Source organism: Hippichthys cyanospilos, chromosome 8, assembly GCF_059441005.1.
Source record: "Hippichthys cyanospilos isolate Australia breed blue-spotted pipefish chromosome 8, RoL_Hcya_1.0, whole genome shotgun sequence".
Classification (NCBI taxonomy): domain Eukaryota; kingdom Metazoa; phylum Chordata; class Actinopteri; order Syngnathiformes; family Syngnathidae; genus Hippichthys; species Hippichthys cyanospilos.
The window spans coordinates 3,127,501-3,152,500 of NC_142376.1; the positions used below are offsets into that span (position 1 = coordinate 3,127,501).

The following is a 25,000-nucleotide window of genomic DNA, read 5'->3' on the forward strand; positions in this document are numbered from 1 at the left end:
CAAGTATTTGAAATTAGGGGTTCAAGTCTCGGTCAGGCTTTTACGTAAGTAATTGAGTTTCGAATCATAATTTGGTTATCATATGAATAACAGTGCGCCTGCAGTTTGTATTTACCCCCATGAACTCCGCAGCACATTTATGAATACAAAATTCAAACCGAATGAATTATTAATTCACCGAGTCGCTTCGGGCAAACGGAGAGCATGCATATACATAAATGAGCATCAATAAAACCGTGCATCACATTGAGACGTGACTCTAGCACCAAAAGTCCATTTTTTTTCCTGCGTATAAAATAATTCCGGAGGACAAAAGTCAAGAAAAGAGCAAACAAACGCTTTATTTACATCTATGGGAATTTTCCGTAATTTTCACATTGGACTTTAGTAACAAAATGAAGAAGAGTCCTATGTTTCTTCTGCAGAAAAAAAAAAAAGACATCAGGTGTCCCCCATCAGGCGTCGTCAGGCTTCTCCGCGGGAGGTCCACACGGCTGGAGCATCTTCTCCATCAGGTTGAAGCGTACCCGAGCTTTGCTCTCGTTCTCGGCCACCGAGAAGTAGTTGAGCAGGTCGAAGTGGCCCATGTAGGAGCAGTGCGAGTCCCGGTGCTGGTTCACCAGCCATTCCCACTTGCTCGTGTCGGCGTGTCCGGTTCCGATGTACTTGGATTGGAGGTGCTCCAGCTGGCTGTGGATGTTGTAGCGGTCCGTCATTCTTCAAGGGAAAACAAAGAGGTAAGTAACGCACTCGAATTCAGCAAACGAAGCTAGCTAAACACTGTGGTGTTTTCATGCCGATTAAGCTAACAATGCTAGCAATAGCATCATTGAACAGCATTGGGTAGGAGACGAAAACCGTGCCAAAATAGCGTATTTGAGTTCGGGTTTTGTGAATAAACACATCTCGCTGTTGTCGTTTGTTTAGTTTGATTTAATGTGTCGTTAAGATACTTACTTTGGAGATTGTTCGGTTTAGCGAGCGTCGCTAGTTAGGTTTCAATGAAAGCCGCTTACACTTCCGGCGTGTCCGTTGCAAAAAAAAGGTCCGGCTTGATACAATCGACTGACTTTTTCTTTCTTTGCGAACTTTCACCAAGCCAACTTCAATCCAGATTTAAATGTTATTACCGCGAAGTTATGTAAATTAAATTGTATTACTAACAACACTAAATGTTGACGTTCGTATTGTAATTTTATTTGGCGTGGTGTGTCCTTTGAGAAAAATGTTCCGATAAGAAAACTGATAAATATTTCTTGTTCCCCCTCACAATAATAGGCGTGATTTGTCGTGATAATAATAATAATAATAATAATAATAATAATTAATAATAATAATAATGTTATCGATTATCCCCGTTTGCTTGCAGGAAAACGTCAATGAAATCAACATTTCTAGAGAAATTTTTGCCCTGACATTCCCGTGATTTATTCAAATTTTAATCAAGCTTTGAAACCTGTGTTCTTATCTATTTTTTATGTATTCATTAGTCGCGTATTTGAGTGTTTTTAAATTTGCAAATCTGACAAAAATATTATCAGTCATTTGTTTTTTTTTTTGTTTTATTTCTACCTTAGCAAACCTAGCTGTTCTTTGGCGACGTAGCTTAAGTGGAAGTAATGAACATATATTGGTTTTAAACTACAAAAAAAAAAAAAATCCTGCCCCCCTTTGAGAGGGCCGAAACATTACACAAGACCTCCGTTTTTTCTTTTTAAATAGCCCAACGCTATCCTGTCACTCCGATGTTCCTCTTACGAAAACGAATGCAAGCAATCATCTCAACTCCAATTACACAGTAACAAAAGACAGCCGTGAGCATGAAATTCGCTCAAGTGTGTGTGGATGGTCCGACGGGCTTTGACACTTGAATGCACCGTGTCATCATGAAGATGCTGAGGATAGACATGCTGTCGCCATGGTAACCAGCTTTCGTCACCTGCGATTTCAACCTTTTACCACCTGTGTTTCTCTCTGAGAAATATCGATGATATAAAATTAGCGTGAGCGCTTCTGCTTTTTTTTTTTTTTTCGTCTTGAGGAACGGGTGTGATTACAACTCCCGATAGGATCGATAAAACGAGAGGAGCGGCTGAAAGCTTTTCCTCATCATGATCATGTTCGTTATCATCGCCACGGGAGATTAAAGGAAAACAACAAGCGTCCCCGGCAAATGTCATCCGAGGTGGTTCAATCTGTCTGGATGCCACACGTTGTTGAAATGGACTCCAGGGACAAGCGCCGTTCGTCATTATTGATTGGATGTTTGTGAGACAGCTCTCTGGAAAATGTACAAATAGGGAAACAAATAAACCGACGGGGGGGGGGGGGGGGGGGGGGGCTTTATTGCACTTCTGCGGGGAGTTCTAAAATTGTCCCACCGCGATTGATGCTTCCAGGCGTATTTATTAGATTTAAATCATTTTGAAGTTAAATGGAGAAAAGGCGTCTTTCGGATGAATGCTGGCCCAGTTTGAGGTTTTGGTCCTTTAAAAAAGCAGGATTACAGAGGATGCGACGTTCAAAAATTAGGCTGGAATGTAATGCACTCGTCTTTAATGAAACTTAGACAAACGAGATTGTGCTTTAGCATCTAGTGGTCATCAATGGAATTACAATCAAAAGAAATAAGACTGTGTTAAGCTCTACACTGTGGGGAAAAAAAAAACATTTTTTTGTCTTTTTTGTCATGAAGGATCATATGGTTTCATGTAAAAGTGGTCATTGTCATCATCATCATCTCCAAAAACAGAAATCATGAACACATCACGTTATACTTTTCCTTCCCCTGTGTGTGTGTGTGTGTGTGTGTGTGTGTGTCTGTGTGTGTGTGTGTGACCATGAGTAATATTATAAAGCCCCGTCTCCGCTTTCCATTTTGCTTCATCGTGCACATGTATAACTCCATTCAAATAACTTTGAAAGGAGGGAACATCAAGGACGCTTAGATAAATAAATAGGCCCGCTAAAAGCTTGCTGTGAGTGAACAAATGCGATAAAATGAGTTTATGCTGTAGTGATTCCAAAATAAATAGAATAAAAACACTATATTTATCAAAAATAAATAGAATCAAAAGATTCTATCTATCTATCTATCTATCTATCTATCTATCTATCTATCTATCTATCTATCTATCTATCTATCTATCTATCTATCTATCTATCTATCTATCTTTACGTAAGTTAGTTTGCTGTCATGCGATGTGCTTCCTGTGTGATGGTTTTACCATTGGTAGAGGTACCGCTGTAATTATATATAGTATTTATACTTAGGGGAGAGAGCCCTACCTCTAATATAGCTATCTATCCATTTAGCTAGCAAGATAGCTAGCTAAGCAGCTACTTAAGTAGGTAGCTAGCACCTACCTCCGGAAATAGCTAGCTAGGTATCTAGCAATCAATCCAGCTAGCTAGTTGTCTGAAGCTAGCATGATAGATAGATGGATAGATACCTATAGCTACGTCCTGCTTGCTTGAAGCTAGCTAGCTAGTTATGTATCTAGTCATCTATGAAGATAGGTAGCTGGTCATAGCTAACCAGCTAGATAGAAGGTTACCGAGCTAGAAAGTGTCGATAGATGGATATCTAGCTCGCTGGCTGATTTACAAACGCATTTGATGTCATCGGCCACTAAATAACAAATGACTAGAATTCAAACTAATGCGCAAGCTAGCAGAGCGGCTAGCTAGCAAGCTAGCTAACACGGATCCACAAATCAAACTCTCTAGTAGTCAAGCAGTTCTACTTGCCCTTCAAACTTTTTTGTTTTCTAAACTTTTGTCTAAGCATTTTAAAGGTGAGTTTTTGCCCATACAAAGCTCAACGCCACAAACGTTGGGGGGATTGCGAGCGGCGGATCAGGGCGGCGAGCGTGAAAGCCAGACGACGACGACTTTAATGACTTTTGGAGGCGGTCTGCGCAAGTGTGAAATGAAAGACGCACCATGAGAGGCCCGTTGAAAGGGAGGCGTTCCCAACGCAAACTGAGTCTTCCTGAGCGTGTAATTACCTTCTCGGATTGTGCCAAGACGTTTTATTTACTCTGCGTGTTGATCTGAGAATCCCAGAAGGACTCGCGTTTCCTGCGCATGATTTCAAGTTCATGATTTTATTTTTATTTCGGAAAGAACAGTATCTTGGCACGTTTTACGTAAAAAGGATCAGACGAAATGTGTTTCTGGAAGGAAAATGTTTCAATGCTTGTTTACAATGAAGCCCTGTTTATCAAAGTGTTTTTTTTTTAAGTAAAATCTTTTGCAGACTATTTCAAAAGTTTTACCCTTACCCATTTATGTATATCATTTGTACACATTATTTAAAAAAAAAAAAAAAAAAAAAATATATATATATATACACACACATATATATATATATATATATATATATATATATATATATATATATATATATATATATATACACACATATATATATATATATTCATATATATATATATATATATATATATATATATATATATATATATATATATATATACACACACATATATATATATATATATATATATATATATATATATATATATAATATATAAAAAGTGTTTTTTTTTTAAGTAAAATCTTTTGCAGACTATTTAAAAAGTTTTACCCTTACCCATTTATGTATATCATTTGTAGACATTTTTAAATATTTTATATATATTTATTTATTTATTTATTTTAACCACAACTTCTACTCTTTGAAGCTAGGTAGAAATATCATAACTTTTTACAGTGTACAATAAGCTGAAACAAATTTTCTATGATCTTGATCTTGATATATATATATATATATATATATATATATATATATATATATATAATAGACCAAAGGAAATGCCTTTTTTTTTCAATTTTTTATCTTTTCAACAAATGAAAAAAAAAGTACTTTTGAGCCAAATCTCCAATTTGATTATAAGGGCGATCATGTCGTATTTCATCATTGCCTTCCCAGTGCACCAAAGCTCAATATTTCCTTTTCCAAGACAAAGAGGCGGCTTTTGCAATAATATCTAATCGTTCAAATCCGACTGACCGTCGCAGAATTCGCCAGTGTGGGAAATAAAGTCTTTTCCTTCGTCCAGCTTGACAAAAACAAAGTTACAAAAAAAATCCCCCCCTGGCGACACCATGACCGATGAGGCGCTTTTCACTCTTTGACCATTCACCACCGCAAGTCCACTATTGGACCCCCCCTTTTTTTATTTATTTTTTTAGACTTTCTTTCTGCAAGAAAAGGAAATAAATTCTCCACTTCTTCCATCCATTTCTAAATGGCCTCCAGATCTAAGTTCATTGCATCAGCAAATTCACTCTGCAGAGACACAATGTGAAATCTCATTTATTTTCTGCCGCACTGAAAAATGTCCAAATATTTTTCTCCTGTTTGTTGCTATCCATACCGATCGTGGTTATAACTCAACAATGCCGTTTTTTTTTTTAACCCGACGGAAAGGGGGCGGGGCTGGGAGTATAGTCAACCAATCAAATAGCGTTTGCATTATTTCCCTCCATAGTGTGATTTCCCCGACCGATAAAATCCAAACAATAAATATGAACTTTTATATGAGGGATTCCCAAAAGGCGGTGCGCATATGTTGCCACCCCCACAAAATGGGAAGCTCAACGAGTATGTTTTTTTTTTCCCGCTAAAATAATAAGGTGACGGCCACATGAGGGATGATTAAAAATATCCTGGCGTGACATTTGGCGTGGATTTGAACCGACGCTCTTATGCTGCAACGGTAACAAGTTCATTATGTTATTATCACCTCGTGGCAGGAAGACACAAAGTGTTCCTGCTAGCTGAATATTTGATTAGAAAAAAAAAGCAAGGTCCAATTTTCAGCTTGTCAATCATGTGACCTCCAGTTGTATGCACAGGAAATGAGATTTAATTTTTTTTTTTTATTATTATGTCAGTTTTTTTCCCACAACGCCATGAGGTGTATACATTTTTACACCAATAGTGTGTGTCCGTGGATGTGTGGTGTTTGTGTTTTCATGTTTTCCGGTGCTTGTCTGTGTGGGTGTTTGTCTAATTGTGTATTTGTTTTTTTTTTGCATGTATGTGTATGTCTTTCTTTTTATGTGTTGTGTTTGTGTGTGTCCGTGGATGTGTGGTGTTTGTGTTTTCATGTTTTCCGGTGCTTGTCTGTGTGGGTGTTTGTCTAATTGTGTATTTGTTTTTTGCATGTATGTGTATGTCTTTATTTGTATGTGTTGTGTTTGTGTGTGTGTGTGTACGTGGATGTGTGGTGTTTGTGTTTTCATCTCTTCGGGTGCTTGTCTGTGTAGGTATATGTCTAATTGTGTATTTTTGCATGTATGTCTTTATTTGTATGTATTGTGTTTGTGTGTGTGTGCGCGATTGTGCGTGCTAATGTATGTGTGTGTATAATGATTGCATTTATCTGTGTGTATCTTTTGTTTTAGTGGATGTGTGTTTACATGTTTTCATATCTTTGGATGCTTGTGTGTGTTCATATTCGATTGTGTATTTGTATTTTTGCATTTATGTGTGTGTCTTTTTTGTGTGTGAGTTGGTGTGTATGTGTGTGTCTGTGTGCATGTTTGCACGCTTGTGTGGTTGTGTATTTGTGTGCATGAGCGGTGTTCATCGTTGTGTTCATGTGTGTATCTTTTGTTTTAGTGGATGTGTGTTTACAGTGTTTTCATATTTTTGGGTGCTTGTGTGTGTTCATATCTGATTGTGTATTTGTATTTTCGCATTTATCTGTATGTCTTTTTTGGTGTTTGTGTGTGTCCGTGCACATGTTTGCATATTTGTGTATGAGTGTGAATGTGTGTGCATGAGTGAGTGTTCATCGTTGTGTTTATGTGTGTATCTTTTTCTTTAGTGTGTGTATATCTTTTGTTATATCTTTGTGTGCTTGTGTGTTTGTGTTTTCACATTTAAGTGTATGTCTTTTTTGTATGCGAGTTGGTGTTTATGTGTGTGTCTGTGTGTGCATGTTTGCACACTTGTGTATGTTTGTGCATGAGTGTGTCCATTGTTGCGTTTATGTGTGTATCTTTTGTTTTAACGTGTCAGTGGACGTGTGTTCACGTTTTCATATTTTTGCGTGCTTGCGTGTGTTCATTTTTCATTGTGTATTTGTGTTTTTGCATGTATGCGTATGTTAAGTGGTTTGTGTGTGTGTGTGTGTTGTTTATGTGTCTGTGTGTTTGTGAGTGTGTGTTCGTAAAGAATTGTGTGTGCCTGAGCCTTTTGTGCTCTTTTGTGCGTGTGTGCATGTTTGTATCCTCGTGTGTGTGTTTTCAACTAAGCGCCTGTGTGTACTGTTATGCGTTCGCGTGTTTATGTGTGCGCAAACAAAAGCGTAATAGCAGGAAGCAAGAAACGTTTTGATTTTTTTCTCGGATGAAAGCAAAGTTTTATGATGCGGCGGGCGGACAGGTGGGCGGGGCACACGGCGCCTGGGAGAAGCGAACGTGGGCGGCGCCGCCGCAGCTTCTTGCCCTTCTTGTTGCGGAGATTGCGAGCCATTTCCGAGATTTTGCGCCATTTTTTCTCAAGTGCAGCGATTTGAAATCATGTCCTGCCGTCCGCGGACACAATTGAGACGTGCCCTTATCAGCAGACACGTGATCATTTTGCTAGCTACTTTTATCTAGACATTTCCACTTTGGAGTCCTTATGCTCATTTTTTTTTTTCTTTGCTGTACGATACGTCCACATTTTTGAATTTATGCGCACGTGTCACGGTTCTACAAAGCAGAACCCAGCAAAATTTTATTACATTTGAAATGCATATACGCGTTTGCACAACACCAATATGCTGTAGATGGTATATACAACAGGGCAATCTTTGTAAAAAAAAATAACAGCAAGAACAATATTTATATATATATATATATATATATATATATATATATATATATATATATATATATATATATATATATATATGTACACACAAGATGACGACATACATGTTTTATACATAATTTATACAGTTCAAATTTACTGTGACCACAGCAGAAGCACAGTCCATCGTCATTATAGCCCACTCATGGCTTTTAAAACTTCGAATTTCATACAAAGAGCAAAAGTGCACAATGGGGGTAAAACTGAGAAGTAGAGCGGGCAAACTCCACTGAAAGTTTGATGGTTCCGATAGAAATAAAGAATATTGTAATATTGTATGCAGGGAAAAAAAATGTGCAGGAGTGAATGAGTTCTTTGTCAGTAGTACAACAGAACAGGCAAAATCAAACTAACATGACTTTAAAAAAAAAACTATATTGCACATATTCAATGCAATTATTACAATATTTGCCTAAAGTAGTACAATATAGTAGTATGATAATATAAGGGTAACAATTTGTTTCATATCTACACTGTGTATGTATGTGTATATACAGTAACATTTCATATGTGTGCTTATGTTTATATATGTATGTATATACATATATACGTATATACATGTATGTATATACATATATGTATATACAGTACTTATATACATGTATATTGTATTTGTTCAGTATATATATATATATATATATATATGTATATATATATATATATATATATATATATATATATGTATGTATATATATATGTATATATATGTATATGTGTGTGTGTGTGTGTGTGTGTGTGTGCAATTTTATTCCAAATATCAGTCATGTCAATAAATATAATCTAAAATATAACAAACAATGGAGTTCGCCCATGCTAGCTCGGCTCAATTTATCTTCATATTGGGAAAAAAAAAAAGTACCGTTGCATGCGCAATATCAGGTTTTACAGCACCGACGAAAAGGCAGCTGGCACAGTTACCGCCCGGCCCCTAAATCCAATCAAGTTGCAGCCACTTCTTAATTTGATGTGACGACGGCACCGTGCCGTTGTTTCATTAAGCCCGCGCGCGCAAACTTTTATTTCCCTACAGAGTCCCACGGAAAGATGTCGTTACCAATCATCTTATACACGGGCGCGTTTGCCATCAAGTCACTGGGAAATAAAACCTCATGCGTCTCCCTTAAGTTGATTTTCCATACTGGAAAAAACGGAGGGCAAATATACTTCCCCTACATTTTTTGTCCCCGTTTGGGTGGCCGTGTTTTGAAAAGCATTCTTAACGTTTCAAAACAAGTAAACACGATTCAAACATATTTGTGGGTACATTTGAACGAGTCCCAAATGAACTAACCAGGTTTTAAATTAAAATTTTAAAGCTTTTAAGGCTTCCCTTCATTTTTTTTTCTTGATTATCAAACACCGTTCATCCATCCAAGTTTTTTTGTATGCTAGGCAGAAAAAAAAAAACGACAAACACGGCGGAGGACACCCAGCGCACATTGACTTCGTCCCAGTGTTGAAAATACATCAAGTGAGCCTCCGGCGTGAAAGTGTGCAAAGTCACAAACGCGCAGGCCAGTGTGTCCTCAACACAAAACATAAGCGTCCCCGTTTGAGTCCAGAGACGATTTGCAGGGCTCGTCAATGTTAGTTCGCAGCTTGGAAACTCCACACTTTGTCTAGTTCGGTGAAAATACGTAAACGATGAACAGAAGAGAAAATAAGCAGACTCGGTCCTTGACGATGTGGTTCTTAACTCCATTAGTAGTACACTTCAGAGTACTTTATTACTTTCAGTGCTGAAGTAATCGATAGTAAGAAATTGATTACGCTCAGTAATCGATCACCTTCGGCTTCTAAAGTAATCAACTACTTTAAGTTACTAAAGTTGCAAAGTAAGTGATTACTTTTGTAGGTATTGAAGTACAACAAATCAAGTACTTTAGTACTTTAGTACCCTAAAGTAGTCGACTACTTCAGTGACCTACAAGTAATGCACTACTTAAGAAGGTAATACTAAAAAGTACTGAAAGTAGTACTTTTACTAAAAAGTAAAAATACTCTACTTTAGTAATGTTCTAAAGTATCTCAGTAAAGTAAGTAAAGCAAAGTGTTTTTACTTTTACTTCAGTGCTTTAGTACTAAAGTACTTTAGTAAAGCTTGGATGAGTGTCTGATAAGCAAGAAAAAGTATGAAAGTACTAAAGCACTGAAGTAAGTACTACAGCAATTGATTACTTTTGTAATCAATTAAATAATCATAATCAAAACAATGGTCATCGTTTTTGCAGTTACTCTTTGTTTCCATTTGGTCCTGCACCATTTGTCGACTTTCAACATTTTGCATCACATTTAGTGTGTAGGTGTGTAAATTGTTTGCGCGTGTGTTAGCATGCGTGAATAATTAGAGCCCTGTGGTGATTTGAGTGTCCTCCGAGTTGAGGTCATCGTTGGCGCCGCCGGCGCCTCGACAGCGGGAGTCCACAGACGACTCCGCGACGGCTAGTCATACCTGTGCGGGGACACAAAATGGAGCCAATCACGCTGTGCTAGCGTTTACAACGGCGCGACTTGTGTGCAAGATTCGAAAATCAGTCGATCGACTTGCTTGATTTATGCCACAGTAGCTTCGGACTTCCTTCTAACCTCAAAATTACGACTTGAGACTTCACACGAGACACACGTTTTGTGACCGATTCCCTCATCTAGTTTGTACATTTATCAAATTAGCCCAATTAGCATCACTAGCTTCTGGCTATAGTCGTAAACGAGCCCCTCCCTCCAAAAAAAATAAACAGTAATGTTCTGCTAGTTTTAGCATCTGTGCTAGTTTTGTGCTGGCCTTGCTAGGTATTTGCCATAGTAAAATATTAAAAAATAAGACCCCAGACTTCCAGTAATTGCATCCCCTCGTTTAGCATTAAGCATGTATATTTATTGAATTAGCCTAATTAGCATCTGGCCATGGTAGTGTAAAAAAAAAGTCATGTGGTGCTAGCATTAGCATCTGTGTTGAGTACATTTCAATTTAGTGTGGAATTAACTTGTCACCCAAACTCAGGACTTGCTTAAAATTTTAAAAAGAAACTCCCGATTTCCAGTAATTATGATTTTCACATTTTTTTCACTTTGTCATTTAGTATTTTGTGTGGACAATTATTAAATTAGCATGATTAGCACCATTAGCTTCTGGCTATAGTAGTGCACCAGCCCTAACAAAACGTCTTATCATGCTAGCGTTAGCATCTGAGCTAGTTGTTAACTCCCTTGATTTTTGCCACAGTAACGCTGGACTAATTTACAGTTCTAAAATGAAACTTTACAGTACTTTTGTATTTTGTGACTGATCCCCTCAGTTGGCATTCAGCGAGTACATTCAATTTATTAGCCTAATTAGCATCTTAGCTAGATGTTGTGTTTGACATTGTAGTTTGTAAGTGAAATATGTTTTTTTTTAACTGTAGGGAATATTTCCCGCACACCTGCTGATTGGACCTTTCCCCCGTCTGTGCGCTGTTGGGCTCGCGCTGCGGCACCTTGCGTCCTACGGCGCCCACCCGAGTGGAATTCTGCATCTCCAGTAGCGAGGGGCCCGATGAACAGAACTCGCGGAAACAACGCTTGAAGTTCTCGTCCAGGTACCCGTAAAGCACCGGGTTCAGACTGCTGTAAGTGTTAAAAAAAAAAAAATAGGTGCCTTGTCATCAGATAATACTTAATTAAAAAAAAAAAAACACCATCTTGGATAAAAATCGACCTTTTTTTGCAAGATTTTTCTCAAAATAGTATCTTATCATTACATCAGTGTGTGGCCAGGTACTCCTTAATTAAAAAAATAACAACAACAAAAACATAATGACACAAATTTTCCATAAAAAAAATGAATAAATAAAATGATTGTACATTTCAAAAACTTGCATATGAATGAGTTCTAGTTATCATTAAATTCAATTACATGGTCTGTTATAGCTACGGAAATTAGCGTAATGCCCCTAAAGTTCCCACGGGTGCATGCAAAAAAAAATTACACATAGGCCCTTTAATTAAAAGAAAAAAAAAAACACCTATGTAACCGCTGTATATCCTGAATAAAATCCAGACAAATTTTGCCCTAATCTTTGGGATTTTTTTTTTAATAATACCATATTGTTAGATCGTTGGGTTGCTAGATACTTCTAAAAAAATTACAACAAAAAAACAACACACAGTCCCTTTAATAAATGGAAAAAACCAAACCCATCACGACCGCAAAATCTCCCGCAGCTTCCCTTTTCCCTTGTGATTTTCGTCCGAAAATGCCTCGTCGCCAGCTGGCGCCCGGTACCTGTTAGTGTAGCCCAAGGCAATGCAGAAGTGCCAGGTGACGGTCTGCAGGGTGGAGCTGGAGATCTTGATCAGGGCGATGATGATGACGAAGATATGGATGGGCGTCCAGCACACGATGAAGACGGCCACCACCACCAGCACCATGCGCGTGATTCGCCGCAGGTTCCTGTCCTTTTCCTGAAGCCGAAGGTCATCGGTTAGGACTTTCTCCTCAAACGCGTTCGCTGCCGTCGACGTCGGGGATCGGGCCCTCTTTTAGGTCTCACCTGCGAGCCCGACAGCATGCGCACGCTTTTGAGGCGCAGGACCATCAGGCCGTAGCACACGGTGATGATGAGCACGGGCATGATGAAGGCGAAGATGAAGACGCAGATCTTGAGCATGATGTCCCAGTACCACGACGGATGCGGGAAGACCAGCTTGCAGTCCACGATGCTCGAGGCTGGCGGAACCATCCAAAGCCGGCGTCCTAGTTTTAGCCATTCTATTTTGTTTTTTAGGTCCAAATTTTACAAGAATAAACTTGGATTTTTCCAAGTAAAAAGTCATAATTTATATATACGTAAAAAAATTTACTCAGTTAAACTAATATTTACTTTGGAGCTTTGCTACCCAACTGAGAGAAAAACTAAAAACAAAAACGTATTTGTCAAGTAATTATCTGTTTAAAGCGTTGTGTAAAAAAGGCCAAAAATGTAACCACTAATATATATATATATATATATATATATATATATATATATATATATATATACATATATTAGCAGCAAAAGGATTAAAGTTGGATCAGTTAGGGTTTTTTTGTGGAAAATGTAGTAAAATGAGAATTCTTTTTTTAATCAAAGTAATAATTATATATAAATAATTATAACAGACCTTAATTCAAGATAAAAGGTTTGCTTTTTGTCTGGTAAAATTTGTAATTTCACAAGCATAAACATTTTCAACAAGGAGAATTTTATGAAAAAAAAAAAATGTAAAGAGTACTAATACACATTTTTGAGATCAAAATGCTCGTGACAAAAATTTTGCCTTTTTAGGACGGAAGAAAGTCATTTTAAGATTTAGAGAAAAAAAAGATAAATCTTGGGTGGTTAAAAAAAAATTACAAGAAGAAATTGAGATTTTTCAAATTGCAAAAAACGTAAAAAATAATGATTAATATCATAAAGTGTTAAAAAAAAATACTCATTCTTGTAACACAAAGTTTTTGAAAAGAAATTCATTTTTCAAGATAATAAAAAACGGATATTTTTGTGGTAAAATTTAACATTAAGACTAAAAAAAAAGGCTTTTTTTTAACACTACAACTCAAAAAATTGCATATCTCTGAAGCAGTTCAATGAGCATTCATAAAATCACACAAAATTTACCGACCAATTTTCATTTTTTATCGCTGATTAATGGCTCCAAAATATGGGTTATCCAACCCCTTGAATAGCCATAAATCAGTTTCAGTAATGGCTGCATCATTTTATATCTAGATAGCCGCACTCCCGTTATTATTCTTTTTTTTTACTTTTATAGTCCCAGTGTGTAATTTTTCCTCCGTAATTCAAACATGAAATGGCCGTTTTATTTTTTTTCTTCTTCTCGCCGCGTCCTGAACTTGCCCTTTAGTGGTTTTTACTTTTTAAGGCCGTAAACGCCATTTACGACCCGGTTAACAAAGTGGCGTTATTAAGAAGAAGCCGCGGCCCCTCTTCGTCCTCGACGTCATTCAGGAGAAGGAAAGTGGAATAAATGCTCCTCGCTTGGAGTCTCTTAGTAAGGAGCGCTATTTACTACTTCTTCTTCTCCGGCGAAAAACTTCCCGGCCGCTCATTTATCGCGCTCGGCGCCGTTGTCAGCTTAACAGCTGCTGTAATGGAGAGAAAATGGCCAATTAAGTCGGCCGAGCCGTGAAGCGCTATTTGGCGCCAAGGGCTAGTAGTGGATTTAAAAGCTCGGACGTGAGGAGATACGGAAAGCCTGAAAAAAAAATCAACCCATTGGAGGTTTATTGTTTTGAATTTGGACATTTTCAAAAGTGTGTGAAATCATTTTCCGCTTTTTGTTAGAATTTTTTTTTTTTAATTGAAGACTGCGCTCGATATGATGCAGCTAGAATAAGTGTAATTTTTTTTTATATTAATTTAAAAATAAAAAAAAATAGAATAAAAGAATAACCAATAATAAAATAAGTGTAAAAGTGTAAAATAAGTGTGTGTAAATAAGTGTAATTTTTTTTTATATTAATTTAAACATTTAAAAAAAATAGAATAAAAGAATAAGCAATAATAAAATACATTAAATAAAATAATTAATAAAAATAAGAGGATAAATATAAATAAATAATAGTAAAACTGAAAGAATTTTAAAAAGTTAAAACAAATGAAAAATAAATTAAAATTCAAATAATTTACTTCAAGAAATGGTATCCCTACTTAAGAAAGTAATCAAATAAATAAATTTAAAAAAAAAATAACAGTAAAACTGAAAGAATAAAGAAAAAAAAATCCCAAATCCAACGATTTAAAAATGTTTTTAAAATTAATTTAAAAAGAGAAAAAAATATATATCAAATTTTAAAAAAAGTAAAAAGTAAAATAAGTAATGGTAAAATAAAAATAATAATAAAATAATAAAAAATAAAAATGATAAAAATAAAAAAATGACAAAATATTTGACGATTTCATTTGAACAATTTACTTGTGAATCATATATTGTTTTCTGTTATGATATTGTTAGATTTTTTTTGTTTTGCTTTTAGGACATGCTCGATATGATGCGTTTTAGAAGAAGCAACTTTAAAAATGTGTTTTTCAAATCAATTTAAAAATAACAATAACAACTAATAATTAAAATAAAAAAAATTAAGAAAACAATCCGAATAAATCAAGACATTTCGCGCTACGCCGTTTGCGAGATCGTTTCGGCGCGAAAACAATTTAGCGGCTAAAGTCGAAAGACGGCGGCGCAGCGGAGCACGCGGGCGGGCGGGCGGGCGGGCTCACAAGCGACGTCGGTGGAGGCCAGGAACATGACGGGCAGGCCGATAGCGGACGACAGGATCCAGTTGCACACGTTGACGATCTTGGCGTTGCGCGGCGTCCTGAAGTCCAGAGCCTTGACCGGGTGGCACACGGCCACGTAGCGGTCGATGCTCATGGTGGTCAGCGTGAAGATGGACGTGAACATGTTGTAGTAGTCGATGGACATCACCATCTTGCAGAGGATGTCGCCGAAGGGCCACGTGCCCATCAGGTAGTTGACGCTCTGGAAGGGCAGCGTGCTGGTGACCAGCGCGTCCGCCAGGGCCAGGTTGAAGATGTAGATGTTGGTGGCCGTCTTCATTTTGGTGTACCTGCCCGCAAAATCGTGACTGGAGCATTTGTAACGCAATCCGACGTGAGCCTGTGTCGTCTTTGGGAATTCCTGTCTGTCTGCCTGTCGTGCGGTGTGCCTCCTGTGTGATGCTTTTACCATCTGTAGAGGTTTCACTGTAATTACTGTATATATAGTATATATACTTAGGGGAGCATGTGTGGTCTTTAGGAATCTATCTATCTATCTATCTATCTATCTATCTATCTATCTATCTATCTATCTATCTATCTATCTATCTATCTATCTATCTATCTATCTATCTATCTATCTATCTAGCTAGCTAGCTATCTATCTATCTATCTATCTATGTTTACTGAAGTTTATTTTGCTGTCATGCGATGTGCTTCCTGTGTGATGGTTTTACCATCTGTAGAGGTACCACTGTAATTACTGCATATATAGTATATATACTTAGGGGAGGGAGCCCTACCCCTAACATAGGCACCAAAAAACAAAGCTCAAGTCAAACAAACCACGAATGAATGAATGAACTATTAAACTAAATCAGCTCCAAAACATTTTGGGTGTGGTACTAGTTGATACACGGACCGGTACCGGGCTGGTGGTTGGGGGCCGATACTTTTGAAAGTGAAGTGGGATTACGATTCAATGACGATTTTACATATATATACCTCGCCACCTTTTATTGCTTGTTTTTTGTTTACATAAATTAATACGTACATGATTCTTTTTTTTTTTGTTTGATCCAACCAAGGAAGAAGAATACTTTGAAGAAAAATAGCCAAGTAGCGGACCAGTCAGGAACTATTTCCCTTTATTATTACTGTGAAGTGCACTTCAGATGCTTTTGCCACATCTCCCAGTTTTAATAACGAAAGTGCATGTTGCATGTGGTGAAAAGCACTTGAGTTCCTCTTTCCCTTCCATGATTACTTTTGTGCAAAATGATGAAAAGCAAAAGAGATGGAGGACTTGAGAGGGCGAATCCAACACTCCCTCAAGTACTTTTTCAGCGGCCAACTGAGTGAGAGGGAAGATGTTGTTTTTAAACTCGGTGCGTCATTGCTTAAAGAATCTACTATAAAGTTTGAGATCTATCTCTATATCCATTTATCCATCTATCTATCGAGCTAGCTTTAGCTAGCTATAGAGTTTGATATCTAGCTAGCTAGCTAGCTATAGAGTTTGATATCTATCTCTTTCTATCTAGCTAGCTAGCTATCAATTCATCTATCTCTATCTATCTCTCTTCATCTATCTATCTATCTATCTATCTATCTATCTATCTATCTATCTATCTATCTATCTATCTATCTATCTATCTATCTATCTATCTATCTATCTATCTATCTATCTATCTATCTATCTATCTATCTATCTATCTATTTCCAATCAATCAGTCCAATCACCACCAGGTGCAGCCACATGCTATTGAGCGTTGCTTATGTTGAGCTGAGTAGCAATTGATATCGCTTGCTATCTATCTATCTATCTATCTATCTATCTATCTATCTATCTATCTCTCGCTAGCTAGCTAGCTAGCTAGCTAGGATGCATCTCTCTCTTTCTCTCTTTCTCTCTCTATATATTTATCTATTTTTTTTTATTTCTGAACAAATCCCTAATACACTAATCTACCTACCACATGTGAACATGCGCCTTACAAATCCTGCACAGTGCAGGAAAGCTCATATTCCTGATTCATAATATTTCTGATTCCTGATTCATAACTCATATTTTTCACTACATGATATTTTGCACTCTCATATGTATTCAGTTTCTTCCACTTTATCTACTGCATATTATGCTCAGAATGTGAGTCTATTCTTTTATTTGTTTATTTGCGCTTCATTATTACTGCCCTTATTGATCTATTACTGTTTTTTTTCCTGTTTTATTGCCTACTTTATTATTTGCTCAAAAATAGTCTGCTCACGGATGATATATATATATATATATATATATATATATATATATATATATATATATATATATATATATATATATATATTTGTGTGTGTTGCACCACCGTGGTCTTGTTCTTGCGTTTTAGCAATAATCCCAAATCCTCTTAACAAGAATCGGCGATGACATGTTTGTTCATTAAATTCTAATTAACTTGAACACCGACAGCTTGCCAGGCTCGTTATTCGCCGGCTTTATTGGTTTGGGGACGGAAAGCCGAAGCGGTAGCGCGTCACGTGGTAAGGTAGCGGCGCCAGAAGGGGCCTTTGTTTTTAAAGCCCTCGCGGGCCAAACTTTTCCTCTTCCGCACCAAACTGCCACAAAACGGAGCGCTATTGATTTTGAAGGCTATCGGTTAGTGTGATATCGCATAACTTTTGCGCGTGTTTACTTGAAGCTGGAGAAGTTCGACTTTGGGGAAACGACCGCAGGTGCACCAGGCGGCACAAAATAAAAGGCCCGGTTGGTTCAGCTGGCATTTGAGAGACACTTAACCTGAAAATGAGTGGGAGGACGCCGTCACATTTAATAAAGCGCCCACGCTCGTCGCCTACCAGTCTTCACTCACACGCTTTTGCGCAAGGACTGCGGGAGGAGGGGCTCTCGAATTCTCCAAGTGCTCATTTTTCCACACAGATGTGCTTCCGCTCCGTGAGATGAATGTGCTGCATTAAAGTCGTGAATAATGAAAGGGGCCGCGTCCATTCTTTGACTGAAGTCGACTGTGATCACACCCACTGCGGCGCAACCCTCTCACAGATCTGCTGGCCCGTACTGCAGTTTGACCCACAATGGGTCAACCCATAATTACAGTTAGGATTCACACCAGTCAAGAAAAGAGAGTCTGCGTGTGTGTGCGTGCGTGTGCGTGTGTGTGTGTGTGTGTGTGTGTGTGTGTGTTCTTGCGTGCACGTTTTCGGGCAATATGAGCACATATCTTGGTGAAAGAGATGGATTATTCTACAGTATAACCGTTGACCCCCATGCCCCCACCAGCATTTTATGCCGGTCACGAAAGGGAACCTTCCACAGCGCAATTACAGTCGCACAAAAGAGAGTCCAAACGTGTGCACGTTATCCAGCAATGTGAGCACATATTCTCGTACAAGAAAAGGATTTTTGCACGAAATATTTAGCGTTGATCCAGCGACTCGAAACGAGAGCCTAAATGTGTGTGAGAGAGAGAAAGTGCACACATTTTCTGCCAATATGAGCACATGTTTTGGTCCCAAAAAACTGATAAGTGTAGAACCAGTGACCCGATGCCCCCACCAGGATGTTACGCTTGTCACGAAAAGAAAACCCGCCTCCACGCAATTGACGCGATGATTTACACCAGTCATGTAAAAAAAGAAAAACAAATGTGTCTGTGTGAGAATAACCATTCACATTTTCTTTCAATGTGGGGACATGTTTTGGTCCAAAAAATGGATTAGTGTACAACCATTGACCCGATGCCCCCACCAGGACGTTACGCTAGTCATATAAAGAAAACCTGCCGCCATGCAATTAGAGTTACACCGAAAGAACCCAAATGTGTGCGTGTGTGTGAGAATGAGCATGCACATTTTCCGGTAATGTGAGGACATGTTTTGGTCGAAAAGAAGCATTAGTGTATAACCATTTTCTGTATTCCCCCACTAGGTTGTTAGTCATGAAAAAAAAACTGCCTCCACGCAATTAGAGTTAGAAACTACACCGAAAAGAACCCAAATGTGTGTCTGATAGAAAAACGTGCACATTTTCTGGTAATGCGGAGACATGTTTTGGTCCAAAAGATGGATTAGTAGTGTATAGCCATTGACCCGATACCCCCACCAGAAAGTTACTCTTGTCACGAAAAAAAAATAATACCTCCACGCAGTTACAGTTAAATTTGAAAAAGAACCCAAATGTGGATGCAAGAATAAGCGTGCACACTTTCCTGCAATGTGGGGACAAATTTTGAGTGTAACGATTGACTCGTTGCCCCCACTAAGACTTCACGCTAGTCAGGAAGGAATATCTGGCTACACACATTGAGAGTTAGGATTCACACCAAAAAGAACACAAACTTGTGTGTGGGAATGAGCGTTCACATTTTTTGAAAATGTGGGGGACATATTTTGTTCCAAAAGATGGATTAGTGTATATCCATTGACATGATTGACGCAAATGATGTTACACTCGTCACAAAAATAAAATGCCTCCACGCAATTAAAATTAGGATGCGCCAAAAAGAACCCACAAGTGTGGTTGCGAAATAGCGCATTCATGTTTTCTAGCGATGTGGGGACATTTTTTTGATGGGTTGTTTTGAGTGGTGTTGACTCACTTCTATTTTTGAGAAAACATAGACATTAAAGGAAATTGCATGTTGTGTCATTGTTTATTTTTTTCCTTGAGCGCATTTACAGTACAAGAGGGGTCTTGATCCAACAACAGGTGTTGAAAATACTCTTTGCAATTGTGCACAGCGTGAAAATGCTTCTTTACTGTGGAAAGCCGCCACATTATTGATTCGTCAAGTGTGTAATTAATCCTTGAGCCAGAGGCGATGGCGAGCTCGCGTATATGGCGAGCAAACAAACGAGCGAATAACTTGGGAACCGCCGTCCAAATCCACGGAAAAATCTGATTATTTTATGATCTTGTTTTGCCGTTATGTTGTTGTGATGCTCTGAGGCATTCGTTAACAAGGCAGACTCAAACTACAATAACAAACATATTTTTCATAAATGAACACCTCAGAGTCGAGACGCTCTGAAAATTTCACACGGCGACCGCAGTGAGACAAATGATGATGATGTGAGGATTGCCGCTATATTGCAAGACAAATGAAAGCTAATGATGTGGCCCGAGTCAAATTATTAGGTACACCTTCAAACTAACGCGAGCCAAAGCGATAACGATGTAAAGTTGTGAAATCAAACGTTTACAAACATCGGGCCGACATGAAAAGGAACGATCCACATTTTAGACGATTTTCCGACATAACAAAAGCCCAATAATTGATTTGTTGTAAACTTGAGAAAATGTTCTGTTTTTTGATTAAAAGGAAGGAAATCAAAACACATTTTCAAAACGCCAGTTTGATTTTGTCATTTTTTTTCATTCAATTTTGAATCTGATGAAGTAACTTTTAATCGTGTCTGTTTTATTTATATTTGATATACATATATATTAGAGGTGCAATGATTCATCAACAAGTAGATAATAATCAGATTAATCCAGAATTATTTTTGATAATCTATTGTTTAATTACCTTTTATATATATATATATATATATATATATATATATATATATATATATATAGAGAGAGAGAGAGAGAGAGAGAGAGAGAGAGAGAGAGAGAGAGAGAGAGAGAGAGAGAGAGAGAGATGTATATGTGTGTACATGTATGCATATATATATATATATATATATATATATATATATATATATATATATATATATATATATATATATATATATATATATATATATATATATATATATATATATATATACAGTATATATATAAAATCTCTCTCTCTCTCTCTCTCTCTCTCTCTCTCTCTCTCTATATATATATATATATACAGTATATATATAAAATGTCTCTCTCTCTCTCTCTGATATATATATATATATATATATATATAATATATATATATATATATATATATATATATGTGTGTGTGTATTTGTGTATACTGATATATATATATATATATATATATATATATATATATATATATATATGTCTCTCTCTCTCTCTCTCTCTCTCTCTCTCTCTCTATATATATATATATATATATATATATATATATATATATATATATATATATATATATATATATATATATATATATAATCCTAACTTCAAAACTTCTTCCATAGTTGAGTAATTCCAAGAAAACCATAGCGCGCTCGAGCACTAGATTGTGCAGCGGCGAGCCATTAATCTAGCGGACCACTGTTATGCGGCGTGCTAAACATCGTTTGTCATGAGCGTACAAAAGTGCGCCGCGGCTGTTTTGGTATTTTCTTCTTCCCGGCAACACTTTCCATACACCCCCAGGGGCTCTGAGGGATCGCGGCGGTCCGCGAGCCATCCCCGTAGATTTGCGTTCAATTCAATATTTCGGCGCGCAACTGGCGTTCCGTGCCAGCACTTCCCGCCCCGGTCGGAGGAATCAAATCAAAAAGTCGACGGACTCGAAAGCGTCCCACGCGCCGGAGCCTGATCACATCGTGAAAAGCTATTTGTCGCCGCATTAGCGCTAAGCTAGTGTCGTTTATCATGTGCTGGGTGGAGACGGCGCTCGTCCACCCACGGGCGCATATAACACGTTGCTTAAATTCGCTTTGTTCATAGCGTATTTCGAAATATTTTAAATGGGAGTGAAAATGTGATAACGACCTGAATTAACTTAGCATGTTCCGTGTTTCGTTACTATGGCAACCAGAGGTACTACCTTCTACTTCCTGTCCATCGCACTCTAGCCAAATTTTGCTAAAATACGCAACTGTTTTCGATTTGGCGATAACGTTTAATTACAAAAAGATTACTATGGCGCCATCTTGTGGTAAGGGACTTAATTGCTGAAAGTTTTTATTTTTTGGTTATTTTCTTACGAGGGGAACACTGTTTTATTGTTATTATTAATATCATTACAGTTATTCATGTTCAATGCATTGATGTCAAGATAAAAACCTGATAAGAATATCGCATTGATGTCTGTATATTTTCGGGCGCGTTTATTTAAAAGTCGGCCCATCTCAGGGGTGTGCAAACATACGGCCCGCGGGCCGGTTCTGGCCCACAAATATTTTTAATCTGGCCCACGAGATGATTTTGAAAAATATTAAAATGAGCTGAATTCTTTAATAAATGAAAAACTTGAAATGTTTTATGATTAACGGTAATGTTTTACTTAATGTATTTTAGACAGTATTAAAAAAGAATAATACGTTAAAAGTTGCTCTTTTTAAGTTCTATAAATATCTACCATGATTTTAACGGTCCACTTGGAATCCATGGTCCTCCATTCGAACTTAAACGAGTTTGGTTTGCGTAGCGCCTTGGCGGCGTTATTAAGGAACCGAAAAACGCAGACTTAGATTATTGCTATATTTATTTTGATATCATTTGTTTGACATGAACAGTTAATCCACTTAAACACATTTGCCGCTTTTCTTGTGTCCTTTATGTCCGACAAATGCATTTGACCATGGAATCCATCAACAAGTAACGCCATGTGCCTCCGCAAGCAGCTCCATATGCATTTAATAAATATTCCCCCCGTGGTGGCTCAAGGTGAACTGCTACATTGTTTTTTAAAGCGCAGACCCGCGGGATGACAGTTTGAAAGGAAACAAACCCCGATCACTGAATGGCTCCAGCAGAACAAATCCACAAATGAATAGCTTGAATTAAATTAGCAACGTGAGGCTGATATCTTATTGATCCGGAAGGAAATGCCCACGTGCGGAAATTTGTCTCAATTACCGCGGCCAAATCTACACACACCAGCAGTAGTAAAACATAGACGCGCGATGAACAAAATCGGGGAAAAAATACAAAAAAATAATAAATAAATAAAAAAAATTAATATATATATTATGTTGATAGAACAAAATTGGAAAAAAAAAGCTAGCAATTAGCGCTTAGTCTACTGTTTATCATTTAACAGACCAGTGAGACACATTATTTAATTGTTTGATTTTTATTATATATATATATATATATATATATATATATATATATATATATATATATATATATATATATATATATATATATATATATATATATATATATATATATATATATTTCCATTATATTATTTTGATAGACGCACTATGAACAAAATTGGAAAAAAAAAAGCTAGCAATTAGCGCTTTATCTCATGTCCAATAGCAAGCTAGCTTAGTCTACTGTTTATCATTTAACAGACCAGTGAGACACATTATTTAATTGTATTTTATTTTTATTGTGTGTATATATATATATATATATATATATATATATATATATATATATATATATATATATATATATATATATATATATATATAACTGATTTGGTTATTACTTTCTGTTCTCATGTTTTATACTTTGCTGCCTCCTCTTCATGTATTTTTTCATTTAATATTTCATCTAATATTATTTTAGTCTTGCAAGGTGTCCTTGAGTGACAAAATTCAGGGAAAATGTGTTATAATTATGTTTTTACTTTTGCTCGGGAGAGATAAAAAAAAAGAGTCAATACAGAAGGACCTAAAGTATTTAATTACCAGAAGTAATTGATTGATTTAGTGATTCATTCGTTAAGGAGCAGCCTTGATCCCACTGACAACAAAAACGCAAAAAAAAAATGTCTGCAACTGCTGTAATGGCAAAACTCCATCATGTGTTTGCACATGTACACACCATAATATAACTCTCACAAGTAACCAATCACGTCACTAAAACAACATTTCCATTCCAAGAAAATCAATCTCAAAACGCGACGTTGCCATGGGAATACTTACCAGTAGCAATGGTGTTCTTTTGATAATAAACACTGTTGTATTTTTGGAATTATCGCCACACGTTTCAACCGTGCTTTCAATGGATCACAACAAATTCCCACCATGTTTTTTTTTTGTTGTTTTTTTTTTTCCACAGATTATCTCCTCCATTTCCCCGCAAGCTCATTTGTGTCACTGATTTACACGGACGCCTAATTACGACGCAATAAAAGAAACCGGCGTTATCCTTCGCGGGCGCCGAAAAATCCGCCAACCCTTTTGGAAACGTGAATCACTGAAATTGTGCATTCGGCTTTGTCTTGTTGCCGCGTCGGGAGACTAATAGAGAGATCGTTTAGCCGCCAGCCAATGGAAAGCTCCGGGGGAGAGGGTTTGTCTGCGCGTTGCCACGGTAACAAAGCAGATGTGTTGTCGTAGCCCGGCGAGGAAAATAGGTTGCGCACCTTGACCTGCGAGGCCTCCGACGATCGCCTCGCGATAACCGCGAGCACAGATGAGGCTTGCTACGTTTTCTCCACACGCGCACGCACACACACACGCACACACACATCCAATTACTCCCCAACAAGAAGGCATGGAACGCACATACTAGCATGTAACACCTTTGGAAGAAAGCAACGAGAAAATCGGCACCATATTTTGTTCATGTTATGTTCATGTTATGATGAGTATTGATTCCAAAGTGCACCAGATGGCGCACGTGGCACAATTACCTGCTGGGCGTTTTTGTTGTGAAATGGACGCTTCCTATAATTGCAACACGATGATGTCATAAAGTGGCGGATTGAATCGAGCAAGGCCTCGGCCAAGGTCAGAGATATTTATGAAATATTCAACTTTGTGGCACAGAAAAGCGTATGGATGAATGTATTACCCATATGATGAGGATATAAATATGAATAACAAGCAGAGTTAGCATGTAGCCGACTAGCATGAATGTCTATGATGAACTATTTACATTTTAGGTCATTTAAGGTTCATTAGTGGTCCATTTGTGTGTGTATATATATATATATATATATATATATATATATATATATATATATAA

At 37.2% G+C, this 25,000-nt stretch overlaps 2 protein-coding genes across 2 annotated transcripts in view; both read right to left on the bottom strand.

Moving 5' to 3' along the window:
- Positions 1 to 316: 316 nt before the first annotated feature.
- sf3b5 (splicing factor 3b, subunit 5) lies at positions 317 to 1,123 on the bottom strand. The gene is made up of 2 exons (XM_088421817.1): positions 958 to 1,123; positions 317 to 717 (listed from the first exon to the last, which is right to left on the bottom strand). Exon 2 carries the CDS (start codon positions 714 to 716, stop codon positions 456 to 458), a length of 261 nt encoding a protein of 86 aa, XP_088277943.1. The 5' UTR covers position 717; positions 958 to 1,123; the 3' UTR covers positions 317 to 455.
- A 6,782-nt stretch (positions 1,124 to 7,905) lies between these two features.
- oprm1 (opioid receptor, mu 1) overlaps positions 7,906 to 25,000 on the bottom strand; it is a 22,964-nt gene continuing 5,869 nt past the window's right edge. The window contains exons 2-6 of the mRNA XM_088421816.1: positions 15,154 to 15,503; positions 12,424 to 12,599; positions 12,156 to 12,334; positions 11,314 to 11,497; positions 7,906 to 10,343 (exon numbers count right to left, since the gene is read on the bottom strand). Coding sequence (XP_088277942.1) covers positions 10,338 to 10,343; positions 11,314 to 11,497; positions 12,156 to 12,334; positions 12,424 to 12,599; positions 15,154 to 15,503 — 895 coding nt within the window. The 3' untranslated portion in view covers positions 7,906 to 10,337. The remainder of the gene's footprint in view (positions 10,344 to 11,313; positions 11,498 to 12,155; positions 12,335 to 12,423; positions 12,600 to 15,153; positions 15,504 to 25,000) is intronic.